Genomic DNA, 23,940 nt, shown 5'->3' on the forward strand with positions numbered 1-23,940 from the left:
TATCTTCTATTTTAATGTGCTTTACAGATTGAGTTTCATGGAGGAGAACAGTTTTTGTTGAGATTTAGTGATTAAATAATCCAGTAATGACACTACAGACATACATGGCTTTAATCAGGATCAAACCATAAATCAGGGTGCAATTTTGAATTTCTAAGTTTCAAATATTCTAGGAAAAAAGTAACCCATGATTGTAATTATGTTAATTGGCATCTGAAATACTAAACTGGCCATATTGAAGTTTGGTATGTCATTAAAGGCTAACTACAAATCATACTATAGCACATTCCAAGCAACAAGGTATTTGTAGTGTGTGCCTATGCTCTTTCATCTTGAAACATCCACTTTCTGCCAATTTCTAACTAATTCTTACTAATAATCTGATCAAGTTTTAGTATTATCTTCTCCCAAAGGGTAAGCAGTATTTTCTTCTTTTTGCATATCAGGTAACCACTAAGACCTATGTCTCGATCACATCTGTCTTGCTTCTGCTCTGTCTCTGTGTTTTCTGAGTATGTATATTGGTCTATTAACGTAAGAGAACTGGATTATTTTCTATTTGTTTTTCTACTCCTAAATTATTTTTTTAATCTATGAGACACCTTTAATTCCCTTTGTGGTATGTGCATTTTTTTCTCCTTTGTATTATTCCTCTTAACACTTTCATAACCATTCTGTCATGGCTTCTCTGTGGGAATATCATACTGGTCTTTACTTACTTCAGCTTTTCCACTGATTTTTCCAAAGCTTTAAGAATGTAGATATGAGTGACCTCTCATACACTGAGGTTGATCACCCAAAGATGGATACAGTTAGAGGGTACTTCAGTGTATTCCATTTGAGACAGGGGAGTTAACTGAGTTAAGCTGAATCAATATTTGTAACTTCTTGTTCTGTCAAGTGTACATGGACATTTTTTGCATGGTATAAAAGGAAATGTGTTGCCTTTTACTTTTGTTAATGTTATAAAGCATCTGGGGCATAAAAATTAAAAAACAAAACAAAACCCAAACCAACCAAAAAACCTGGTTAATGATATTTCCACCTGCTATTTAAATTTTTGCTGGTTTCATATTCATATTCAGTGTAGATCAGGTGAAGTTAATGCTGGCTAATGCTTTGGTTGCATCCTATTTGAAAAAATGGGGTTAGGGGACAGCTCCTGGTTGGAAACTGAGGAAATCTCTTGGCGTTCCAGTAATTGATACTTCTGTATCACTGATCTGTATTTTCGTAGATCCTTATTTCTTGAAGAATAAAAGTACTCAACTTATCTCAGTATTCTTTTTTATAACAGAAGGAGTGCCAATACAACTCCCTTATCTTACTGTTGTCTCCTCTGTCATTAGGCAATTTCTGCTGTTTTCTACCAGCTTTCCAAAATTTAAAGATATGGCATTGCTGTGATTTTGTACACCTGTACAAATACATCTGTGTTGCCCCTTCCAATATAAAAAGAAATTAATATGTTCGCTTTGATTTGAGGCTTCCTGTAAAACGGGTTTGCATGTTTGGATGATTTAGTGGAAAAGGCTGAAGTGCAGTGGTCTGAGAAGGTATGGGGAAATGGCAGTAAATCTTTCCTAAATTACTGCAATTTTTTCCAATATTTTGTCACTATTTTTCATACTCCTCTTTATCCTAGAACACACATTCCACTTCAGTGTTGGTGTTTCTCCATCCTCTGCAGGGGAGGGTGAGAATTAGTTATATCCATTAACATACTGTAATTACCTGGTTGTACATATTTGGGCCATTTTACTCCTAACACATCTCTATCCTTTTAAATAAAATTCAGGTGTGCTGTCTTCATCTTTTTTTAAATTAAAATTCTTACTATAAATCTTGTTTGTTGGTATTAATTTATTAGACCCTCTTTGTTTTGATTTCCATTTAGTTTCAGTTGCAGCCTGGCACCTGGCTGTACTGCGCAGGCCTTGGCATCTTCTGTTCTTACATTCTGTGACTTCTGAAGTACTCGCTGCAGGTCTTCCACTGCTGATTTTTATTGATCTTAATTTTCTTTCCCCATGGTCTACATATTTTCTCCCCATATTTCTATTTTTCTGAGTTTTCACCCACTTTTACCATTATTTCCACAAACCAAAATAAAACTGACTTTCACCTAGTGCCAAGTGTAGTAGGAAAGAACAGAATTCTGATCTTCCTTTACTAACCACCATAAAGTGCTTTTTAATTTTGTTACCTATTTTTTAAGATTTCACAACTTTGTTTTACATCTTCACTTTAGGACTGAGATTTCAGCGGAGAGGTGTCTGTCCCTTATTTTCCAAATTCCACTTGATTTATTGTGACCAGTTTGGAAAGTTGTGCTGTTAGTCACCTTTTTTAGAAACGAGGGAAGATCTGAATGCAATCCATCACCTTGTAGGTGTTCTTTGCTTTCATGACCATAGCTTCATTAAAGAGCATTTAAGGAAGTGCTTAATTTCACACTCGTGACTTGTCCTAATATCCTTAAGCACGTACTTAATTTTAGTGATTAATTGGTTGTGCTTTGTTTTTTACCTGGACTGTAAGCAGGCAGACGGAGAAGGGAATGGTAATGTTTTTAGCTCACTTGCCTGTTGACAGAGGCTGATAGGGGTTTTACCTGTTGAATTTAGGCACCCTCATGTGCTGCTGCTTTTTATTTGTGAGTCTTTCTTGCATATGGTTGATGAATGGGGGTGGGGGTGGTGTGTTTACTACTGTTAGCTTTTGCATTTGAAATTCTTCAGCGTTTGTTCAACTTAAATCCCTACAGTTCTTAATGTAAAACTGACTAAATTTCTAGATTTCATATTTGAGAAATGGCTTAAGTTAGTATGGTTAATTCTTAGGATCTGGTTTTGTTAATGGTGACCTCTTTTAAATTAATTACTTCAAAAATTTCAGAAGTATTTAATCTGTGATTTTATTGGTGTTTTGGGTTGTGATCCAGTGTTTGTGACACTTTCATCCATTTTTAGCAAAAATTGTGTTTACAGCAGAATTCTGCTCTGATGATGGAGGCTTTAAATAGAAGGTTTTTTTCATTATTTGCATGCTTCAGAGTAGCATCTTTTGAAGAGTGGTGGATTTTTCTTGAGGTGTGTGGTAGGGGAACAGAAGAGTAAAAATAGAAAATAGTAATTGTAGTTGTGTTTTGCCTGTGTATGAATGCCTAGAAGGTGTTTTTTTTCTTCCTGTCAATAAATTTTTGTACGTATGTTTGTGCAGATTTCAGCGTCAGTATTTTTCTTACCATGTAATTTATAGTGGAATAACATAATGTTAAGAATTAAAATGAGAGACTTTGAGGTTGGTTTGGGTTTTTTTTGACATCTGAATTTTATTAATTGTTTGACCTGTGCTATATCATAACATGTTGCACAGGATGTAGAAAAAACAGAATGGTGAGCTACATATTTCTCATATTACATAAATTGTACTGACCCCACTAGATGGTGCTAATTGATAAATGTATGTCTGTGTAGATATATTTAATTTTAACTCAAAGCACAGATGTCCCTCTCTGTGATTACAGTTTGGGTTTTGAATGGGTTAATTCAGTATCATTGGGCTGTACAGAAGTGATCTCTTCAATATTATTAGGAACTCAGGGAAACTGAATTGATTTGGATCTTGGACTATCATCACTGAGTAGAGACTGTAAGGATGATGTTTATTGTACTAAGCAGGAATAAACCAAACTCTTCATGATTTAAATTTAGCAGGCTCTGCCTGAATAGCAAAAGTGAAAAAGTGCAAGTCTATGTCAAGGTTTCTTAGGCTGTATGCAGTGAATCCTAGTTTTTTTGTCTATTTTCTTAAGTTATTATTTAATTGGGATTTCTGCAAGATCTTAGTTATGTAGAGAATGGAACTTGCTGGAAAGACAAAGGAAAAGAAAAAGAAAAATCTCAGACAACCAGAAGCGCAGTTTAGCCTTTGCTCATGTTAGAAATCTGTTCACTTGGGTGTGTAGGGTTACAAAGTTCTTTCCTTTGGATTTATATTGTTAACAGAGCAGTGCAAATCACTTGCTTTTGGAAAAATACCTGGAAATTTGGTTCTGTATCAAATTTGTGATGAGTGTTTAAAAACAATAGTGTCAGGAGAAATTAAGATTATAAAGCAAATTGCAAGCAAAATGTACTTTTGGGCAAATGAGAACTGTTTTATGATTACATAAGTTTTTGTGCTTTCTGAAGAAACGGGAAGGCATTTATTGAGAGAAGCATTAAATCTAGGCAAGTATTTGTTTTGTTTCTAGCATCTAAATGACATCTTGAACTTAGCCTTCAAGGAAGTCTGGCAGTGAATTGGAGACTATCTGCCCTTACTGTGCAGTGCTGCTTTACCTTCTTAGCAGATTTCCAAAGACAACTCTCATCTTTCTGTTCTGTCTCACTTTAAAGCTTCCTCTTCAACTGCATTTACTTGACAAAGCAAGACCGTACGGTTGTTCATTTAAAACATGTCTGGATAGCGTCTTTATTTGGAAAAGTGTTCTTCTAATTTAATTTTTTTTAAAGTGCTATCTCTAATATTCTCAGCAAGTTACCTCTTCAGTCCTCTAATTTGGACTCCGGGAATAATTTAACATGAATGGATATTAGTATTGGCACAGAAAGTATTGTAAACTTATGTTCAAATTCACTTTATGGCTCTTTCTTTGCTAATCAACATACCATCATAAAGCAGTGGGAAATAATGGAATTAGTTTTTTTTAAATTACTGGATTAGATAATAAAATTTAATCACAAGTCATGAAATGTTCAGGATTGCAGTTTTCCTAGACGTGTCTCAGCAGTAAGATGACAGTTGTTGCTCGTATAATTTGTGCTTAGAAGGACTTCAAATATTTATAGCTTCTAAAACCCAGTCACTCAGCTGTTGACATTATCTTTGTTCTTTACATTCTAGCTGCATCCAGGCTATTTCTTTCCTTTTCCAGCTCATGTTTACTAATATAATATTTTTATCTCTTCTAGATATTTTTTTTCTTTGAAATATTCAAATGCTGGCAGATGGCCGGCTGAACACGAGCCAGCAGTGTGCCCAGGTGGCCAAGAAGGCCAAGAGCATCCTGGCCTGTATCTGGAATAGTGTGGCCAGCAGCACAAGGGCAGTGATTACGCACTGGTGAGGCCACACCTCGATACTGGGTTCAGTTCTGGGCCCATCACTACAAGGCAGATATTGAGGTGCTGGAGCGTGTCCGGAGATGGGCAATGGAGCTGGTGAAGGGTCTGGAGCACAAGTCTGATGAGGAGCGGCTGAGGGAACTGGGGTTGTTTAGCCTGGAGAAAAGGAGGCTCGGGGGGGACCTTATCACTCTCCACAGCTCCCTGACAGGAGGCTGTAGGCAGGTGGGGTCAGTCTCTTCTCCCAGGTAAGACATGAAAGGACAAGAGAAAATGGCCTCAAGTTGCACCAGGGGAGGTTTAGATTGGATAATAGGAAGAATGTCTTCACTGCAAGGGTGTTAAAGCATTGGAACAGGCTGTCCAGGGAGGTAGTGGCATCACCATCCCTGGAGTTGTTTAAAAAACATGTAGACGTGGTGCTTAGGGACATGGTTTAGTGATGGACTTGGCCATCCTGGGTTAATGGTTGGACTTGATTAGCTCAAAGTTTTTTTCCAACCTAAGGGATTCTATATTTATGTTTTTCTGCACAGAAAGCTGACTTTTCTAAACAAAAAAATAAAATAATCCTTTCAAATTCATAAAGATCTTTAAAATCAAGTGCCGTACTCCAAATGGAGAAACACTCTTGCTATATAAAACAGTACTGTTATACTTGTGTTGTTTAAAAAACATTTGTCATAAAGCTAAAGAAACTTTTATGCTTCTTAAAATCTGACCAATACCAAGACTTGAAGAAGTTTTTAAGTTCTGATGGTTTAGATCAGTTCTTTGGATTATTTGTTACACATAATAACAACTAAAATTAGGCATATATTTTGCAAATCTTTTTTGTATTACTTACACAGAATCAGATGAATGAATGACAGAAAGAAAGAAGTTTATTGTTGGGATGGGGGATTGAAATACTATAGATGTGTAGTTATCTTTTTTGTGATCAATCTAAGTTAATTAGTGTCTTGAATTAAGTAAGCTTTTCCTCAAGTTTTGTGTTTAGAATCATTATAAAAACATCAGCTGTTTGATCATTGCAGTAAGGATTATTTCCATCTGTATTTAATTACAACTGTGCAATAAGTATTGTTTCTCAAAACTGAAGGGCTTCAGTGGGAGTTCCAATTCCTTTCTTGCTTGCATCAAGTATTCTTGAACTAAAAGTGTATTTTAAAAGTGACGTAGACAATTTCCTGATATAATTGTCATATAAACAAATATTGCAATTGGTTATATGTATTTCACTATCAGTAGTTGGAATACCAAAAAATTTAAACTTACAATATTAAGTCGTTTTAGTAGCATTGGTTTGAAAATTAAGTACACTTTGTGTCCGTGATTAGGCCTTGTCTTCCTTTTAGTGATGAGGAAACTGACGCTTAGTTCCCTTGGTAATGTGCTTTGAATTCTTAGCATAAAAAAATGGTGCACAATCCTGAGTATTGTGGCCGTTTTAAATTGCAGTCTTTATATATGACTTTGACAGTTTTATTGCATGCATGATCGATTAACTATGTCTGCAGTACTGCAAAGAAGAATTTCCTGACATTTAGGTCAAGATCTTTCGTGAAAGATTTGGTCTATTGTGTTGTGAATGATGAATCCTTATCATGGTCTTAATGAAAGGAAGAGAGAGAAATAACGAGACTTATATGAGCCCACCTCAAATTCTGTGTTTCATTCAAATCTGAATGCTTACTTTCAAAAAGTGTATTTATTAAAGTAATAATACTGGAGGTGGGTGGGCAAAGACTGCCAGAGTGGGAGTGTATCGACAGAAGAGTGAAGATCCATAAATTGGAAAGAGCAGTTTGTGACCTGGAATCCTGATTTCAGTGTTGCTTTTCTAAAATTTTTCCTTCAAACTTTTACCACATTGAAGATGTTTTTATATTGATCAGTGTGTGCTTCTGGAGAAAAGAATTGCTATTCTTTTATTTTAGTAAATTCAGACTGGTACAATTCAGACTAGTACTTAATGGGTTTACTGCTCAGATTTTATTTTACTTGAAAATGTATTTATGAAGTGTAGTGCATTAAAATTGTAGGGATTTTTCAGCATCCGTGGACTCCAGTTTGAAGATTACTTGTTTCAAAGGAGAAAAAGTTTGATGTTATTCTGTTCTTTCTGTTCAAGGACTTCATGTCCTTTGCTCTCACAAGAGAGTGGCTTCATTGAAGTTTGGAATTGTTCTGATGCTCCTTCCTTTGGAAATGAGGTTAAAAGTACAGAAAAACAATTTTGAAAATACTGTATACAGTAGCCACGTAGGCTGTTTGGCTCTAAAGGGGCAGGGAAATTTATTTTGGAGCAAGTGCAACTTGTTTGGCTTTGGTCTGAACTTCCTCTGTCTACCTAGGGACCCTCTTCCTATAAGCAAAGTCATCAAAACCTTTTCTTATTACTGACAAAAAGAAAAGTTCATTTGAATGAAGTCTGTGAAATCTCATATAATAGCAGCTTTATTTTATTGTATAAGGAACAATGAATTCAAAGTGAAAAGTGTTTCTATCAGAAAATAAACATTTTTAGAAACTCTGCAAAGAATAATGGGTTTGTAGCCAGTATTTAATCTGTTTTGCTTAACATTGCAAAAATAAAACAGCTAATGCATTGGTCTTATTACCATATGCTTTCATATTCATTCAGACCAGAATTTTCTTCTTCTTTAGTCCTTTCTGATTTTGTGATATAGGCTAACTAAAATAAACCACAGAGGTATTAAAATGTAATTTAAAGAAAAAAGCTTTTAAAAATGAAGGAAGAAAAAGGGCAGCATCTCACAAAGTAAGCTTTAAAGGGGTTAAAATCACAAATAAACATGTTAGAGTACTCTGTCAATGAGAATGAACAAGGAAATTAACATTTCATGTATTTGTTGTTTTAATCTTTAACCTTCTAATAGTATTAGGATCCTACTTGAATAATAATAATCAACTGCATGAAAACTAGATGGCATGCTGTGTATTATCAGGAGTTAAGGAAAGAATGTATTGATTATAGGCAGATCACAGGAAAGGCCACTAATGAAGCAGTTGAAATTCCAGAAGAGAGCAGTTAGAATGATGAGAGGGCTGCAAAATAATCCATGGGGGAAGACTGAAAGAGTTTGGGTTTAGCTTAAAAATGATAGAAGTACCTATGTTTTCATGTTGAAGAGGCTATCACAAAGACAAAGTGAATAATTGTAAGAAATCAATTTACAGCAACATGTAAGTCCAATGCAAGGCTGCCACTCCTGTGGCTTGTAGGATCTCAAAGAGAGCTGGGAGCTAGGTTAGAAGGTGCTGTCTTGTAGGTGCTAAACCAGGCAGTTGGTCTGTTGAGCAATGGTTTGATTCTGCATGTTGCAAGGACACCTGGCTCCTGCTGTGTTGGGGTGCCCTGCCTATTCCGTGCACAGTACTTGGCTCTGCTCACACACCTGAGGAGCTGCTTACAAAGGACTTCTGGCAGAATACAGTTGCATGAGCAAGCCTTACCGTGGAACATTTTGTATCGGTATCATTAAAAATCTGTAGAACTTACCTCTTGTTACTTGGCTATGGGCAGAAGGCATTGGATGGGGTGCTGCTGTTGTGTCTGTGCTCTATGTTATTTTCTCAGATTGTTCCGTTCAATTTCTCTATGTGCATAAAGAGAGCTTGTGTTCATCAAAATTGCTTCAGGCTACATCTGTTCTTTTCTTCCCGATGGAAGTGTCTGGTCTTCATCAGCTGCCCCAACAAGTTCCACAGCACCCAAATTAATTTAAGTATGTGGCACACTATTATCAAGGTGCTTACCTGATCTTGCTTTTAACACATTAAGCAAGGAAATGCTACTTTTCCATTTTACAGATAGGGAATGGATGCGTTGTCATTCAGGAAGGTGGTAGTGAAGCAGGAAATTGGCCGCTCATCACATTTTAGTAGGCTCGTACCCTAGAACCTTTGCTTTAAAATGATTGTCTGGACTAATGTTACTGCTGAACTTCTGTGCCTCTAATCTCACACTTAACTGCACTCACGCCTTTCTTATCTGTTCTTGTCTTTTCAGAATGGATAGCAAAAACAACCTCACCAGTCTTCCCTGTCAGGTGTATTTTTTCAGCATTTAACTCTTATTGACAGGTGAACAACTGCTTGCTTACAATAGGCTCTCCAGATTAGAACTGATTCTCTGGTGCTATAGCTGTTGCTCTAAAATGTTCCCGATGAACTTAATTTTTTAAATTTAATTGTAATACTTCTCTCTGCTTTTGAGCTAAGGAGGAGGCATGGTATATGAGCATAATGGAGACATGTACTAATTTTCTTTCATGTGCTTTGCTTACACTAGCACGGTAATAGAAAGTTCCGAAATCAGAAATACAAGACAGATCTGCAGGCATATCTGACTGTTCGTGAAGCATGTGTTTGTTAAAGTGTTAATAGCTAGGTATTTAACAGATAATGAAGTACTTTTACCGATAAAAATGTGATGCAGAGGTGCAATTTAAGTACACAGAGGCAGTGTGCATGGCACAGAGAAGCAAGAGCAGGATCACCAGGCTCACCAATTGCTCACTTAATGTCTGTCTTGGTTTTCTCAATACAGAAAGAGTGGAAGAGATGCTTCTTTATTTTACAAAAATCAAGAAATGGGTCCTTACAGGTCTGAGACTTTGATTAGATATCTGTAAGACAAAATCAAAACTGGCAATGTACTTGTGACCTTGTCAGAGTAGTCTCAGAACTGCTTGATCTGTGAGACTGCCTCAAATAAATGCCCGAGTGCAGGTGTTCTTCCTGCCTCTGCCTGAAGCATTGCATTTTCTCTGTTGTGATCATCTTTCTCAAGTGCCACCAGCTCATCAAGACTGATCAAGGGCAAAGGATAGAAAAATGAGGTAATGAGATGCAGTGGTAAATGATTCAGGAGGAAACTCTGAAACCAGAGATTTTTTAAAAAAATTAATAACAATACATGGAGAATAGGATTTTACTGTATGACTTACTGCAAATGTGCACAGGTATTTTTTCTATCTTGCAATTTTTGGCTAGACAGTAAAAACTAGTTATTTGGCTGGAATGACTAATAACGCACATGACTTGAATTTTTAGCAAGGCTCTTTTTTGTCCTTAACAAAATCAATACATCATTTGATTTTGCCGGTTGAGAAAAGCTGCCTTCTTTCCTTATGACATTGCTTTCTTTTATTTCTAACATGCTGTTCTTCTTTTATTGGTTTTTACAATCTAATTCATAATAATCACATATTTGCCATCACTGTTAACTGGACACTTCTGCCATAATAACTGACTCACACATATATGCACTCAGTAAGTTCAAACAGCAAGTGCTTGTTGAGAGTGTTAAGTTGAAGCTGTGGCCTCTCCAGGCAGCACTGGTGATTTGCATTGATAGGACCTGATTTAAAATAATGCTGCTCCAATAACATTGTAAATCTGTAGATGATACACCATCGTATAATTTTTACAAAACATAACCTGACAAGAAAAATGCCCTTAAATGTGATCTAATATAACTCTATTACCACATTCTGTAACTTAGAAAATTACTGTAATTGTGCATACAGTTCTGAAAATTTATTTCTTAAATTGCAATGCAATTAGAAATTTCTGGAGGAGTTCTGTTTTGGATATAGGTCATTCTGAAGGTTGGGTAAAGGACACTTTTTAAGTGTCGTGTAGCACAATCCTGGGCTCTCAGCAACTTTAAGGCTGAACAGATGCTAGTGTAGATTTAGGTTGAACATAAGGAAGACATTTTTCACAATGAGGGTGGTGAGGCACTGGCACAGGTTGCCCAGAGCAGCTGTGGATGCCCCATCCCTGGCAGTGCTCAAGGCCAGGCTGGATGGGGCTTTGAGCAACCTGGTCTGGTGGAAGGTGTCCTTGCTTATGGCAGGGGGGTTGGACTAGATGATCTTAAAAGTCCCTTCCAACCTAAACCATTCTATGATTCTATGCTTGGAGCCTGATTTTCATTCTTTTTTAACACAACTGCAAAGATTTTGATAATCTCAGAGCACTGCAGTCTCAATAGACATGTTTATTTGTGGGCTCCTTTCAAATAATGGACTTCAGGTCCGCATATGACCTGGAAAAGAGAGAGTGTTGGCAGTTTATTTTGTTTCATGTATTCTGCTGTGGCACAAAAATGAAGTCAGCAGAAATCACGTCCCTTTTTTGCAACTTCAGGCCCTTGATAACAGGCTGCTTTCCTGTGATTCCTGGAACGTTCCCTGCAGTGCTGATATCCATGGGTTTAATCGTCAATGGTTATAATGTTTTAAGGTGACAGAAACTGACAAAATCCCATCAAGATCACTCTTGTGACTTATTTCATTTCCATGAATGGATTGCTTGCTTAACAGGGTGCTAAATGAACTAGTTACCAAGTTTTATCTGGGCTAGAAACACCTCCTTTTACAAATTGTATTAATGTCTCCAGTTACAGCCCTCCTCCTCTCCCCCCAAAAGAAAACAGTCTTTAGCAGCAACTGAGATAAAGCTCAAGCTAAAGAGTCTGCATATTGGGGTTGCCATCAAAGAATTTAGATGCCTTGTTGGTTATTCCCTTGTTCTAGCTGCTTACGGAGGGTGGAAACAAGTGATGCAAAAGCAATCACTCACCACCAGCCAACAGATGTCTGTCCAGCCCCGTAGGAATGGCTGCTTCAGAAAAAGGTGACATTACATGGTATGGAATATCCATTTGGTCAGCTGGGGGCAGCTGTCCCAGCGGTGTCCCCTCCCAGACTCATGGCCACCTCCAGCCTATTCCTTGTGTGGGGCAGAGCGCGAGACTTTAACACTGCAGAAGCACTGCTCAGCCGCAGCTAAAGCACTGCTGTCTTGTCAGCACTGTTTTCGTCCCAGACCTACAACACGGCACCGTGTAGGCTGCTATGAACAAAATGAACTCCTTTCCAGCCAAGCCCATTACAGCAGTTTATACCAGAGAGCCTGCAGGCTTCCTGATTTATTATTTTTTTTTTTAACAGTGATTTCATGCTATAGTGATAAAGAAGCTTATGATTCTTTTATTATAGTGCAGGTTCTTTGTTCTTTTGTTAAAGATGTCTAACACTTGTTCTGAAAGACTTCTGATTACTGACTCTGAACGTTTTAGGCAGAAATATTTCCCTGCCATTAGCCTGCTGTTGAATTCTTATGAACTTAATGCTTCTGCTCTTTGGAACAAGGGCTTGAAAGAGAATTGCTCATCTGTTGTGATGAAACTTTTTGCTGTGCAAAATTGGGCCAGAATCCAGGTATCTGAATGTCTTGTGTTTATGGCTTCAGAGGCTTGCTTTGATACTTGTAACATTTTCTCGAAAGCCTTTCCACACTGTGCAGTCACTTAATTTATATTTGAGGCAATTTCATGTTACTACAGGGAATGAAATTCACTTTGCACCCTCTGGGTAGTTGGCTATGATTTATGCATTTTTATCTTGTTTGTCTTTTCTAAAATACATAATGCTAGATTCTTAGCAATATTTTATGCCTCTAACTGCAATTCAAGTCAATTGATCTGAATAGAACGTGATTTTTAAAGGCTTTACTTTTTCTAAGAAAGTCAGTTTTTAAGATGTTACATTGGGTATTTGAAACTAGTTGGTATTTGGTTTGCTGCTCAATTTTCCTACACCTCACGTGTCCATCATGCCATATTACTGCAGTTATTCATATATTTAAGTTGATTAGTGTGCCAAAGCTACAATCATAAGTACTATAGGGAGGTTTGAGAACAAATGAGTACTTTTGCACTCAGTCCATGTTTTTGTGCTGTGTAAAGAGGCTTACCTGCTAAATAATGAAAATAAAGCAAAAAATTGACTAATTTTTCGGGTTCCTGTAATTTGCTACAGTAGGGTTCTGGGAGGAGAAAAGAAGGGAATTAAACAATCTTTTAATTAAAATTCTGCATCAAGCAATAGATGATGGTATGCAATTATAGTTTGTGAATGTTTTTAATGGTTATTTTCATCTGTTTCAGTGTAGCCCATCGTTTCTTTATTCAAAGTACTTTGTTTTACCTTGACTCAAAGTTGTTCATCAATTTAGACAATGAACTCACTGTTTAAACCCAGAGTTAAGATAGTACCATTAGTGATCAAATGAAAACCCTAATTTTCATTTTCAAATCTCACTGTGTAAATGAGATTAAATTACTAAATTACTGTCTGCCTTAGAATGATGGTCAGTACAAACTTCTCACAAGATCCTCTTCCATGCATACTGTCAGGATGGAGTCATTGCCATTAACATCAACATCCAGAGGTGTTGACATGTCTGAGTAGTTGGTAACACTCCTGTGTGGCTGGCAGAATATTTTCACAAATGTATGTAATGTTTCTTGTGTTTTATGTACTAGTATGGCTCACTGATGTTGATACAGTGTTTTTTGGGTTATAAGTGTTTGCATGTTATATTCTTACATACACTTATTCTTTACCTATGCCAGTTGTTCTGTCAAAAAGACTGTTTCCTGTTAACTGTTTGGCAGCTTATTCCTCCCCTGCTCTTGGTTATTAATAACTTTTTTTTTTGAGTCCTTTCTGCATTTTGCTACCTCTTACTCTCTCTACCACCAATGCTTTTTGCATATACTTTTCAAGCAAGGTCTATCGGTGGGCTCTAAATCTTGCACTGGACCACTACATCACAATACATCTTCACGTGTAGTGTAATTGTTGGGTGTAGTTTCTTTGCTTAGATTGATCACTCCATGTAACAAGTAAAATAATCTGGAGGACAGAGGTTAAGCATTCTTTTAACCTATTCTGTACATAACATTTAGATTTAGTACTTGCTTAAACACTTGAGAGGTGTGTAGTCATTGAGTATGTACCCACAGAGTATTCATGTGAATATAAGCATATGGGCAGCAAGGTAGATCTAGGTGACTTAAATGCTTTGATTGTCAATAATGTCTATTTAGAGAGTAGAAAACAGAAAGCAGAAGCCAGGAAGCTGAAAAAATACTTTTTGAGATGGAAGAGAGCAGGGGAAGAGAAGACAGAAGGACAAAGCTGATATAGATGGTATAGAGAATCACAGATAGACATGGAGAAGACTGTAAAAACCAAAAGGCGAAAGTCTTAACGTTCTATTTACATCTCAAAATTATTCTTGTAAGTAGGCTTCTGTCTCTGTTTTGGAAATTTATTTTGCTTCGATGTACAGAACATTTGAAACTCCGTTAATTCTAGCAGTTTTCTGCATCTTTAGTATAGCTCATTGGCATTGAGGGTAACCTTTTTTTTTCAACGCAGTTACAGGGAACTCTACTTTCAATTTGCTGACACTTTTAGTATCTCCTTTAAAAACATTCCATTCTTATGTGTGAAGCCTCAGGTACATCAAGCAGTTGAAGACTACGTTTCTTCAAGTTCAGGTAAAGGAGATAACATGACTGACATTGCATTTCTTGGGTGGCATCACCTTATAATGAAAATAGTCCATTTTGGAGCTCTGTTTTAAATTTCTCAGAAACTGTATAGCTGGAGAACTTTCTAAGAGATTGTTGATAAACCCTGGGCTGTTATACCGATACAAGCTACTGTTGCTGAAGCCAGGTGTGTAGTTTGTGGGTGTATAGTACTGTTTTGTAGAGCCTTTCAGAAAAGTCCTGTGAACATAACTGTACCAGAACCCACTTAATACTAATAAAATTATTCTTGCATTAAGGGGATTCCTTCCCAGGAGGAGCTGGGGTATTGGAAACTGATGATACTATTCTGTGTGCGTGCTTATCCCCCTCCCCTGTGGTGTTTTCAGCCATATGAGATCAGAACTGTACCTTGAAATTAAGAAATCTAAAAGGAGAAATTAAACTTATTTTGTAGGATTCTTTGCTTAAGATTTTTGGTTTTCTGACTCAGAAAGCTCCCTGTGGGTTTTGAAACAGTCCAGTCTGGGGACACTGCAGAAAACTTATTTCTGCTGTATTTTGCTATAAAAGCTTAATTCAATCACTCTGGGAAGATCCAGAAACAATTTGCCTTGCCTACAAATGTGCCCAAAAATGTATAAACTTGCAAATTGTAATTTTTCCCTTTGGGGGCATATCTTCACAGTAGATTGTCAGATTTCACAGAACCTTGTAAGTCTTCCCAAAGTACCCTGCAGTGAAAAGAAAAGGTAGTCATAAAAAAAAGTAAAATCAAAACCCCAAACCCCAGCAACTTAGTCATCTGTTCAGCAGAACAGCTTTATATGTTTTATTTACAATATATAACTCTTGGTTTAGCATACTTGTTCTCATCTGTGAAGAGATTTTCAGGGTTCAAGCTTTACACTTCAATGTCAGAAAAACTTAAAATAGATGTACTATATTTTCTGGTTTTTAAGTGTGATAGTCATATAGTCTCCATATATTCCATACGTTTCTACTAGAGAGAAGACACTAGTATTAAAATTACTGGACATCCAGTATAGCCACAGAATATAAGATAAATTTGGGTTTTGTATTAAATAGCATTCTTTAGAATTAAGCTCAAACAAGTGGTTGCAAATATGAAATGTTTTATCTTCAGTAGGTAAATGCTTTCTCTTTTATTTTGAATCTACTCTCATACTTCTTTCAAAGTGTTTCAGGATGGTTTTGATTTCTATTACAGTTTGATTTCCTTGAGTGAGGTTTGTAAAGGGGCAAAGTACTTGCACTGCCTTGTCCCCTTTTGCTCTTCATTTCTGTGTTTGCATAGCTCACATGGTATTCATTTTCATCAGTGTGGTCACTGAATCTAGATATTTACAATTCAAATCCTACTTGTGTAAGAATAGAATTTTAGAAATAAGATGCTAGTTGTGCATATACTAGCATGATTTATAAATTTCAGATTTGGGAAAATAATTAGCTCAAAGACAGCATGTGGAGAAGTTACCAAAACATTTGGCTGTGTGCACAGTAGTTTTTCTAAAGGTGGTTGTCAGAAATGAGTTATTCATCATCCTGAAGTCTGGGAAATTCAAAGGCCACCGGGTGAGTTTGCAAGTGCACTCTGTCATCCTTGAAAGGCAACAGAGGTGACCTAGTCCCCAGTGACTAGGGAAAGGCGAGTGCCGTACCATCTTCATAAAAGGCCAAAAATGCAGTGTGGGGAACTAGAGGCCAGTTAGCCCTAATGTTATCTGTGGGGAAAGTTACAGACCAAAACATCTTGGAATACATTTTTAGACACATGGAGAGAAGAAGTTGCCTGAAAATGCATTTTTGCCTCACTGAAATTTTCGCTTTGTCAGTTGAAGTGCACCAAATGTCCTGTCTTACTGCATTCAGGAAGCTATTCTGTATGTGCTGCATACATTATGAATACATTTGTTATCCAGAAGTTGGAGGTAGGTGGTAACTGTAGGAAAGCAGTAGGAAGTAGCATTTTTATGATTTGCATATTTTGCATTGATTGCAGCTTTGTGCACAGACCAGTGCTTTGTTAATTTTCTTGGGTAAATTCTTCAATTACAGAGATTGAAGACAGATATTGTCATATAAAAATCTGTTTTAAAAATATTCACCTAACAAACAAGGCAAAATGCTATCTAGTAAATTAAATCAGATCTTTTTGGGGAATTAAAAAAGAAAAAAAAAAAAAGACTTGTATTGCATCTTCAGTGGGAGTGTGCTGAGGCTGCAATGTCTGTTACCATAGGGCGTGTAACATTTATCCCAGAGTCACTAATTGTGCCAGCACAGTAAATTAATAAAACTTCCAGCCTGATGTAGCGAAAGCTAATGTCTAGAACTGTCTAGTAATAGTTAAATTTTCCTGCTTGCTTGCTTATTTTCTGTTGTTTGCTTCCGATTTGGTTAGGCAATTACTCTCTACAACTCCTCTGTTATCAAATGAAAGCTTAATGATTTTCCTTAATTTTTTAACTGGATTCCAATATCCATTGTTAGGAAAATAAAATCTATTTTCAGCCATTTGCTGGTTATGGGCAGAGCCAATAACTTGTTAAAGTTACACAGTACCTACTCTTTAAACCCTATTTTTTGTTGCATGAATTAAGAATTTTATAACATTTTTTCAAAGATTGGTTATGTAAGAATGTCTCAGCTTTTTTTTTTTTTCTCTTTTGATTTCACTGGTAAACACACCTGCGGGTTGTTTAGTGTAAAACCAGCTTGACTGGCAGCAGCGCTTCTATTTTTTCTGAGAAAGTAGAAGGTAGCATGGGCATCAGCATTTAACCTCAGAGCTGACAGAAGCTCAGCCTGGATAAAATCAAGATGTTGGCCAAAGCAATCAAAAAATGATGGATTTGAGCTTTTTGATACAGTATAGCTTTTAGTTATTCAAGTTCACAGTCTAAGCAAATGGGAGCTGCAGCTCCTTGGTTTGTTTAGTTTCTGCGTTTTGTGATCTAAAAATACGAGGTTGTCTGATCACTTAAGACTTTTGGTGACATCCAGTATAGTTTAATCTTTGCTGAGTAAACAATGTCTACATGAGCTATGTAAAATTCAGACTCATGTTCTGTAGATAGTAGTGCTTTGCATTTAGTTTCCAGATGAGGAACAGATACTTGCTATTCAGAACAAATAATTTTACAACTTAGCAACTGAGCAACTGTGGTGTCTTCATGCTTTACCTTGACGTTTCAGAACTCCAATATCCTTTAAGCAACAACATACAGGAATTATCTTAAGATTACAGAAATGATGAAAGAATCGACCAAGACTTACATCTTGCTGTGCCACGTTGCATTAACAGAGTATCGTATGGTCTTCAGAGAACTTATAGCCTAAACGAGTAAAAACAGACATGGACTTCAAAAGTTTTATGAAGCACAGCAGAAGACAGGAAAAATGGCAAGCACAAGTGTTGTTGACATGGCATTAGTTTGTTATGGGTGTAGTTGTTAGGAGTTCGGTTTAAATTCAAAAGAAAGAGCTGAGAAGGCGGCTGCGGGACTCCTGGGCCATGAGAGGAGCAAGTGCTGCCAGGGTAAAAGTAAGTGGAGAAAAGCAAATGGGGAATAGTGGGGAAGGCTGGAGGGAACAGACAGTGCAAAACATATATGGTCCAGTCAACTGCAAACATTTTCAGTGTGCAAAGACCACTGGTTTGGTTGCTCTTTGAAGCTGTCCGTGGTGCCTAGTGTCTGTCCCATTCCTCCCCCAGCAATATGCCAGGGAGCAGTAGGGTATGGTTGGGTTTCTTGTACCCCAAGGATGTGAGGGGCTCCTCAGCCAAGTTCTGCACTCTGTGGTGTCTGCCAGACCTTGTCTTCCCCTCCTTGCCAAGCACAGAAGTCCCCAATTTAGCTCCATCTGCAACTCCTCCAACCATCTGGAGTTCACGCCTCCTTCACAGCAGCAGAACTAAAGCAGAAATCTAAGAATGTGGTGTGTTTGTATCGGTTTAGACTACTGTTGTTGTCTTTTTTAAAAATTGTAATTAATATTTGTACATTGTGTATCTTCAGGAAAATAAGGTATATAAAATTGAATGTTTAATATACTACTTTATGCCATTCTGAAATAATTTTTAAGATAGTTGTTAGAAGCTTTAAAATATTTTGGCTCTTTAAAGCTTTCACACTGGAAAAAACTAAATTTTGGAAGTGCTTAACTTGCGGAGGAGGGAAGAGGCTGGATATTTAAATGATAGTGTATCCTTTCTTTCAAAAAAGAACCAAAGTGTGCTGCATTTTTAATGTTGGTAACTCCCCATTAAAAAATTTAAATGCTCCTAAATGACTTTAATTTGCTGAAGGACTGCCTTTTTCTTTCAGATGTGTTAGAATTCATGTTAGCACTACTTTGCCCTTGTTTCTGAATTATTTTAATGACGGCAGCCGCTCCACCAAGCTGTCTGTCAAGATGTGGGTGGCAGGCTATTATTTCACTTCGTAAATCATAATTTACAGGGTTTTTTATATCTGTCTTGGGGATAAACACTTTATGCTTTGTGTTTTCAGCAGCAATATAAAATGTAATTGATACTTAAAGCAATATGTTAGAAATATGGACAGAGAAAGCCAGGAGTGAAAAATCACAAATGTTTAGTTTTTCTGTGGGTTGGTCTACATACTGAGCATTTTTTCCATCTGATTTCATATTCTTAGCACTTCAACAGAGGATGATGATGAATTACATTTACATGATTGCTGCCTGTAGGTGACTATAAGGATGTTTCTTTAGTTACAGACACTCAACAGATCAGTTAGCTCAACAGGGTCATTTTGTACCATTTCTCATGCTGCTAAATAAACTTACCACTTTGTGCTATTGTCTTCCAGATTCATGAAAAACTGCATTATTATGAGAAACAGAACCCGGTGCCCATACTCCACGGTGCAGCAGCCTTGGCAGATGATGTAAGTGTCCCCTGCTGAGATCACTGGTACCAAGTCTCCCAAAAAACTGTCTGCAAGCAGAACTCCTCATAGTGCAAACATATGAATATAATCCTCTGAGCTGAAATCATAAGAAGCTGCAAATGTTTCCAAAGGTGCTGTCATCACCGGGCTTGTTGCTGATACTACTTTGATTTTTATTCACTTGCCTGTTATAAAAACATTGCATCTAGATAGCCTCTTGTTCTGCTTTAGTAACTACGTAATAGAAATTACAGGTTCGAACTCTACTGGGAGGGGAAAAAGCTGTCAACTATTGGTGTTTTGAGAAAGTCACAGACAAGAGGAATGCTTTGGAAAAATAAAGACAAATGAGATAGCAGCACTGCTGACAGAACATGAAAAATGACAGATAACACCACAGAAATGAAGCATATGAAATGCCTAGGAAGGAGGTTTGTTTAAAAGAAAATATCAAAAACTATTGAACAGAAAGTACACTAGTGATTTATTGATATTGGAGCTTTCCAAATTACCTTCATAACCAAAAAATAAATTGTAAAAGTGGTCGGCATTGATGGAGTAGTTAATTTCCTGTTACTATAATTTTTATTTTAAAGAAAAAAATCCAACCTGCCATTTCTTGCTATTTGGTTAATTCTAGGATTCAGATGAATTGTGCACACACCTGTATAAACTATGACTGAACCTGAGGTAGGCCAGGATAGAGAAATGTTTAATAAACTGTGGTTTAGGTGAAATCCAGAAATCTGTGTTGCAATTGATGATCTCAGGTTGTTTTTTGGAAAAGGCAATATGTGTTAGGATCCGTTTCAAATATGGCATGTTTGAAACTTCACATACTTTATAGATGTTTTAAAATCTTAACTATTTTTTATATAATTAATAGCATTTGATTTTTAAACTTTACAAATGCTTAGATGTTGTGATTTGAAAATGGTAAAATTTTAATGAAAAACTAAATTAAACATATTTGAAGTCTGTTGAAAAAAGGATGTAATGTAATTTAGTCATGTTTCAGTAGGAGAGCTATATCCTGTAACATACCAAATACAACAATGCATTAGCTTTGATATCAGGCATATATTAGTAATATTTTTTTAACCTTCAAGTAGCTTTGAATAATGTTGATAGTAATTTTGAAAATTAGAAAGCTGGTTGAAATTCTCTTCATTAAGTTCTTGGTGACATATTAATAATCCTTGTTAACATTTGTGTTACGGATCTCTGGCTTAAAATTCTTTATAAGAATCGTTTCTTATTTTTGGATACAAAACTTAGTTCTTGATATTTTCAGAAATGCTGAGCAATCTCATTCTGTTTTCAGACCCATTTAAAACGTATACTTCTGGAAATCCCCAAATTAAAGTACTTTGTCACTCCCCAGTTGAGAGGTTGGGGGTTTTAACCTTATGTGAATTTATTATTATGTATATATGGTAGTATTTTAAAAATGTGTGCATGTTGTGACATGAATATCTCTAGACATCTGCCTACTTTTTAAGCACAGCTTCTTTTTAAAGATCTTTGTGCTGTTCTTCATTTTTGCTTATGTGTAGCTGAACAGCTGGTTTTATGGGCATCGTCCCATAGAATGAGGATGTCCTTTGGCAGCTGACGTCAGGCTAGCACATTGCAGGATTTCGTGTTTCAGTAGTTACCAGCAAACTTTGAGGAAGGTAATAGACATGCAGTGGGCTTTGTAATTCAAAACCCCATGAATTTCCAGGATTAAAGTGCTATTCAATTTTTGGCATGTTTGTCTGATTAGCTGTCAGCTTCAGGGATTTAAGAGTATGTAGGTAATATAAAGCACACTTCTATTTCAATTGGCTTTAAATTAATGTTTTTGTCTTCCTAGTGATAGCAACTGTTTTACAGATAAACAAAGAAGGAGAGATCCTTATTAGCGAGTGAATATTTTCTGTTTGATTTAAAACGCAAATCTGAGATGCTGCTAACCTAACTAAAAACTGTTCAAGGAGTGTGGCTTTATTCCTGTGTTATTTTTTTAAAGCAATTTTAGGGGTAACAGTTGTGGTGAGGCTTCTTTTCTAAACACTTCCATATTCCTAGCTGCCATACCTTCTCTTTCCTCACCCCCAGTGACTTTTAGGCTGAATTTCCCATCAGAGATTCTGTTTGCCTCTGATTTTGGAGCAGCAGTTTCTGGCATAGGACTCTTGGTTTCATGCAAGTGATCTAAACATTGCTGGCAGTATAGGTTTACATGGCAGATAAGGCCTCTAGGTTATTAGGAAGACTGTTCTGGCAAAAGAAGTTTCAGAACTTTCTTCAGAAGCTTTAAACTCACAAGCCCTGGTGCTCCTCATCTCACTAGTGACACTGCACATCTGCCTTTCTCTCTTGCTTTGTCTTCCCCTCTCTATAGTGGCAGCTCTTTGTAAAGAACTTGGTGAAATGTTACACGTCCCTCAACAGAGAATCATAGAAGAGGTTCTCAGATAGCTTTTCATGCAGTCTTTGGCTTAGGAGGTGATTGGCACAGTATCAGTGTGCCCTAAGTATGAGATGTAACTGCTGCTGGCAGCTGTCACACATCTCGGTGCTTCAAAACCAACAAATAAAAATTCACTCCAAAACTGCTAGAAGCACAACAAGCAGCTCTGGTGGTAACTGCTTATCTGGAAACATAGCTTGGTCTTCCTCCTTCTCTATTACACTTTGTCATCCTCCTCTTCTATCACAGGGCCTGTAAGACTTTTATGGAAATATTTGGAAAACCCTTGTGAATTATGCGAGTGAAAACAAATTTTCAATTGTTTCATCTCTGAGCAAATATTTTCTAAATTATGAGATTAAGTTAAAGCAGTAACAAAATATTATTTCTGTTTCTCACTGTTTTAAATCACGTACCTGCATTCACATTTGTACCACCAAAGTGAATGCTGATTCTGCTGAAGTTAATAGATGTTCGTGCACAATTCATCTGAGAGAAGAATGCTGAAGTCATTGTCACTGAGTGATTAGTAGTCTTCATCAGTAAAACACGAATGAATAGAATTTTATTCTCTAGCGATGAGCAGTACTAGCTAGAGAATGAAAAGAACTGAGGGGAACCTGTGTCATATACCTGCTGTCATGCCTATCAGATTATTTTCTGTTTTGCAGAACTTTTCTGTAGAACATGCAGACTAGATTATTGTCAGATTACTTCAATATTTGGCTTTATGTGCCTAAAATATTTCATTCTGGCCTTTTCTACAGAGATAATTTTCTAATCTTTTGGTATTAAGGCACAAATATTGTTAAAATTAGCTTTGATGTATTTGGTGGATGTTTTTATCTATGAATTATAGCCAAAAGGCTGTGGGACTGTAGGTGATGAATTTTTGTTTCAGTCCTATTATCCTTGTATTAATTCGAAGGTCTAAAAAAAAGTATTAAATCCATGTCTGATGCCTATAATTACTTCTAGAATTGTCTATTATGTATAATTATGCAAAATATACTTCTAGTCATGTATCTTTAGAATTTATACAAAATGAAACTACAAATTTAAAATTGGGCTAGACGAATAAAATTACTTGCTGCAAATAACCAATCTTTCTTTCAGACATTTTTATGATACTGATTTAATGCAAAGAAAATAAGTGATTATCTGAAATCACGTTTTGGATTATGAGCCATGTAGCTTCAGAATTTTAAACTAAAGTTCAGTGTTGTGAAATATGTTTTAGCTTTTCCTTCTTCTGGAAAAATAGTTCAAGTTTGAAATCCTGCAGTAAAATATGCCTCTTGAGTCCAAATTAGTTGAGAATGTCATGATAAGAAAAACTCAAGACATGAGCCAAATAGCCATGGGATTAAACATTAGACTGCTGCTCTATTGTTCACCAAACCACAATTTTGTAGTATAACGAAACATAAATTACTGATCTTGTTGTTATGACATAGTTTGTGTGTTTTGGGGACTTGAATTGCTGATGACCTGTTATAAACTATATTATGATTAACCCACTTCACATTTAACAAGCTCTTTCCAGTGTATGTGTAAACATAATAAAAGGTTCAGATTGCTTGCACTGTAGGGGCACTTTGCTTGCTTATCCCAGTCCTAAACAGCACAGCTACTGTGGGTTTTTGGAAGCGGTGTGGATTTCACCACCTCATTCAAAACTGTTTTTTATAGACGGTGTCAAAGTTTGATCCAGTCATTTTTACAAGCAGTCCTTTGTCTGCACGCAAAGGACCATTCACTTAAATGAAGTGCTGGGATTTGCCCCCATCGTTATAAATCAGAATGTGATCTGGCTGCACGCTTGCCAGAAATGATTACTTGTGTTAAACTGAGCCAAAAGGCCTGGCTTAAACCTGGTCCACCGAGGGCCAGAAAAAGAAGCATGGTGATTGATGGTGTTTTTCTTCATGCTGGCTTCTGTTTGAACACGCTGGAAAGTAATAACCTTGAACAAGGTAGATTCTGGGTTGTCACTGATGCACTGGTTAAAACAACGCTTTGCTAATG

The 23,940-nt window shown here is 36.7% G+C and overlaps 1 protein-coding gene across 7 annotated transcripts in view; it reads left to right on the forward strand.

The window, feature by feature from the left end:
* Nucleotides 1-23,940, forward strand: part of MPP7 (MAGUK p55 scaffold protein 7) — a 158,072-nt gene that overhangs the window by 68,183 nt on the left and 65,949 nt on the right. For all 7 annotated transcript variants that reach the window (XM_080386016.1, XM_080386019.1, XM_080386022.1 and 4 more), the window contains one exon: nt 19,374-19,451. In XM_080386016.1, coding sequence (XP_080242142.1) covers nt 19,374-19,451 — 78 coding nt within the window. The remainder of the gene's footprint in view (nt 1-19,373; nt 19,452-23,940) is intronic.

The sequence above is a fragment of the Falco punctatus genome (assembly GCF_963210335.1).
Source record: "Falco punctatus genome assembly, chromosome: 4".
In the NCBI taxonomy this organism is placed as follows: Eukaryota; Metazoa; Chordata; class Aves; order Falconiformes; family Falconidae; genus Falco; species Falco punctatus.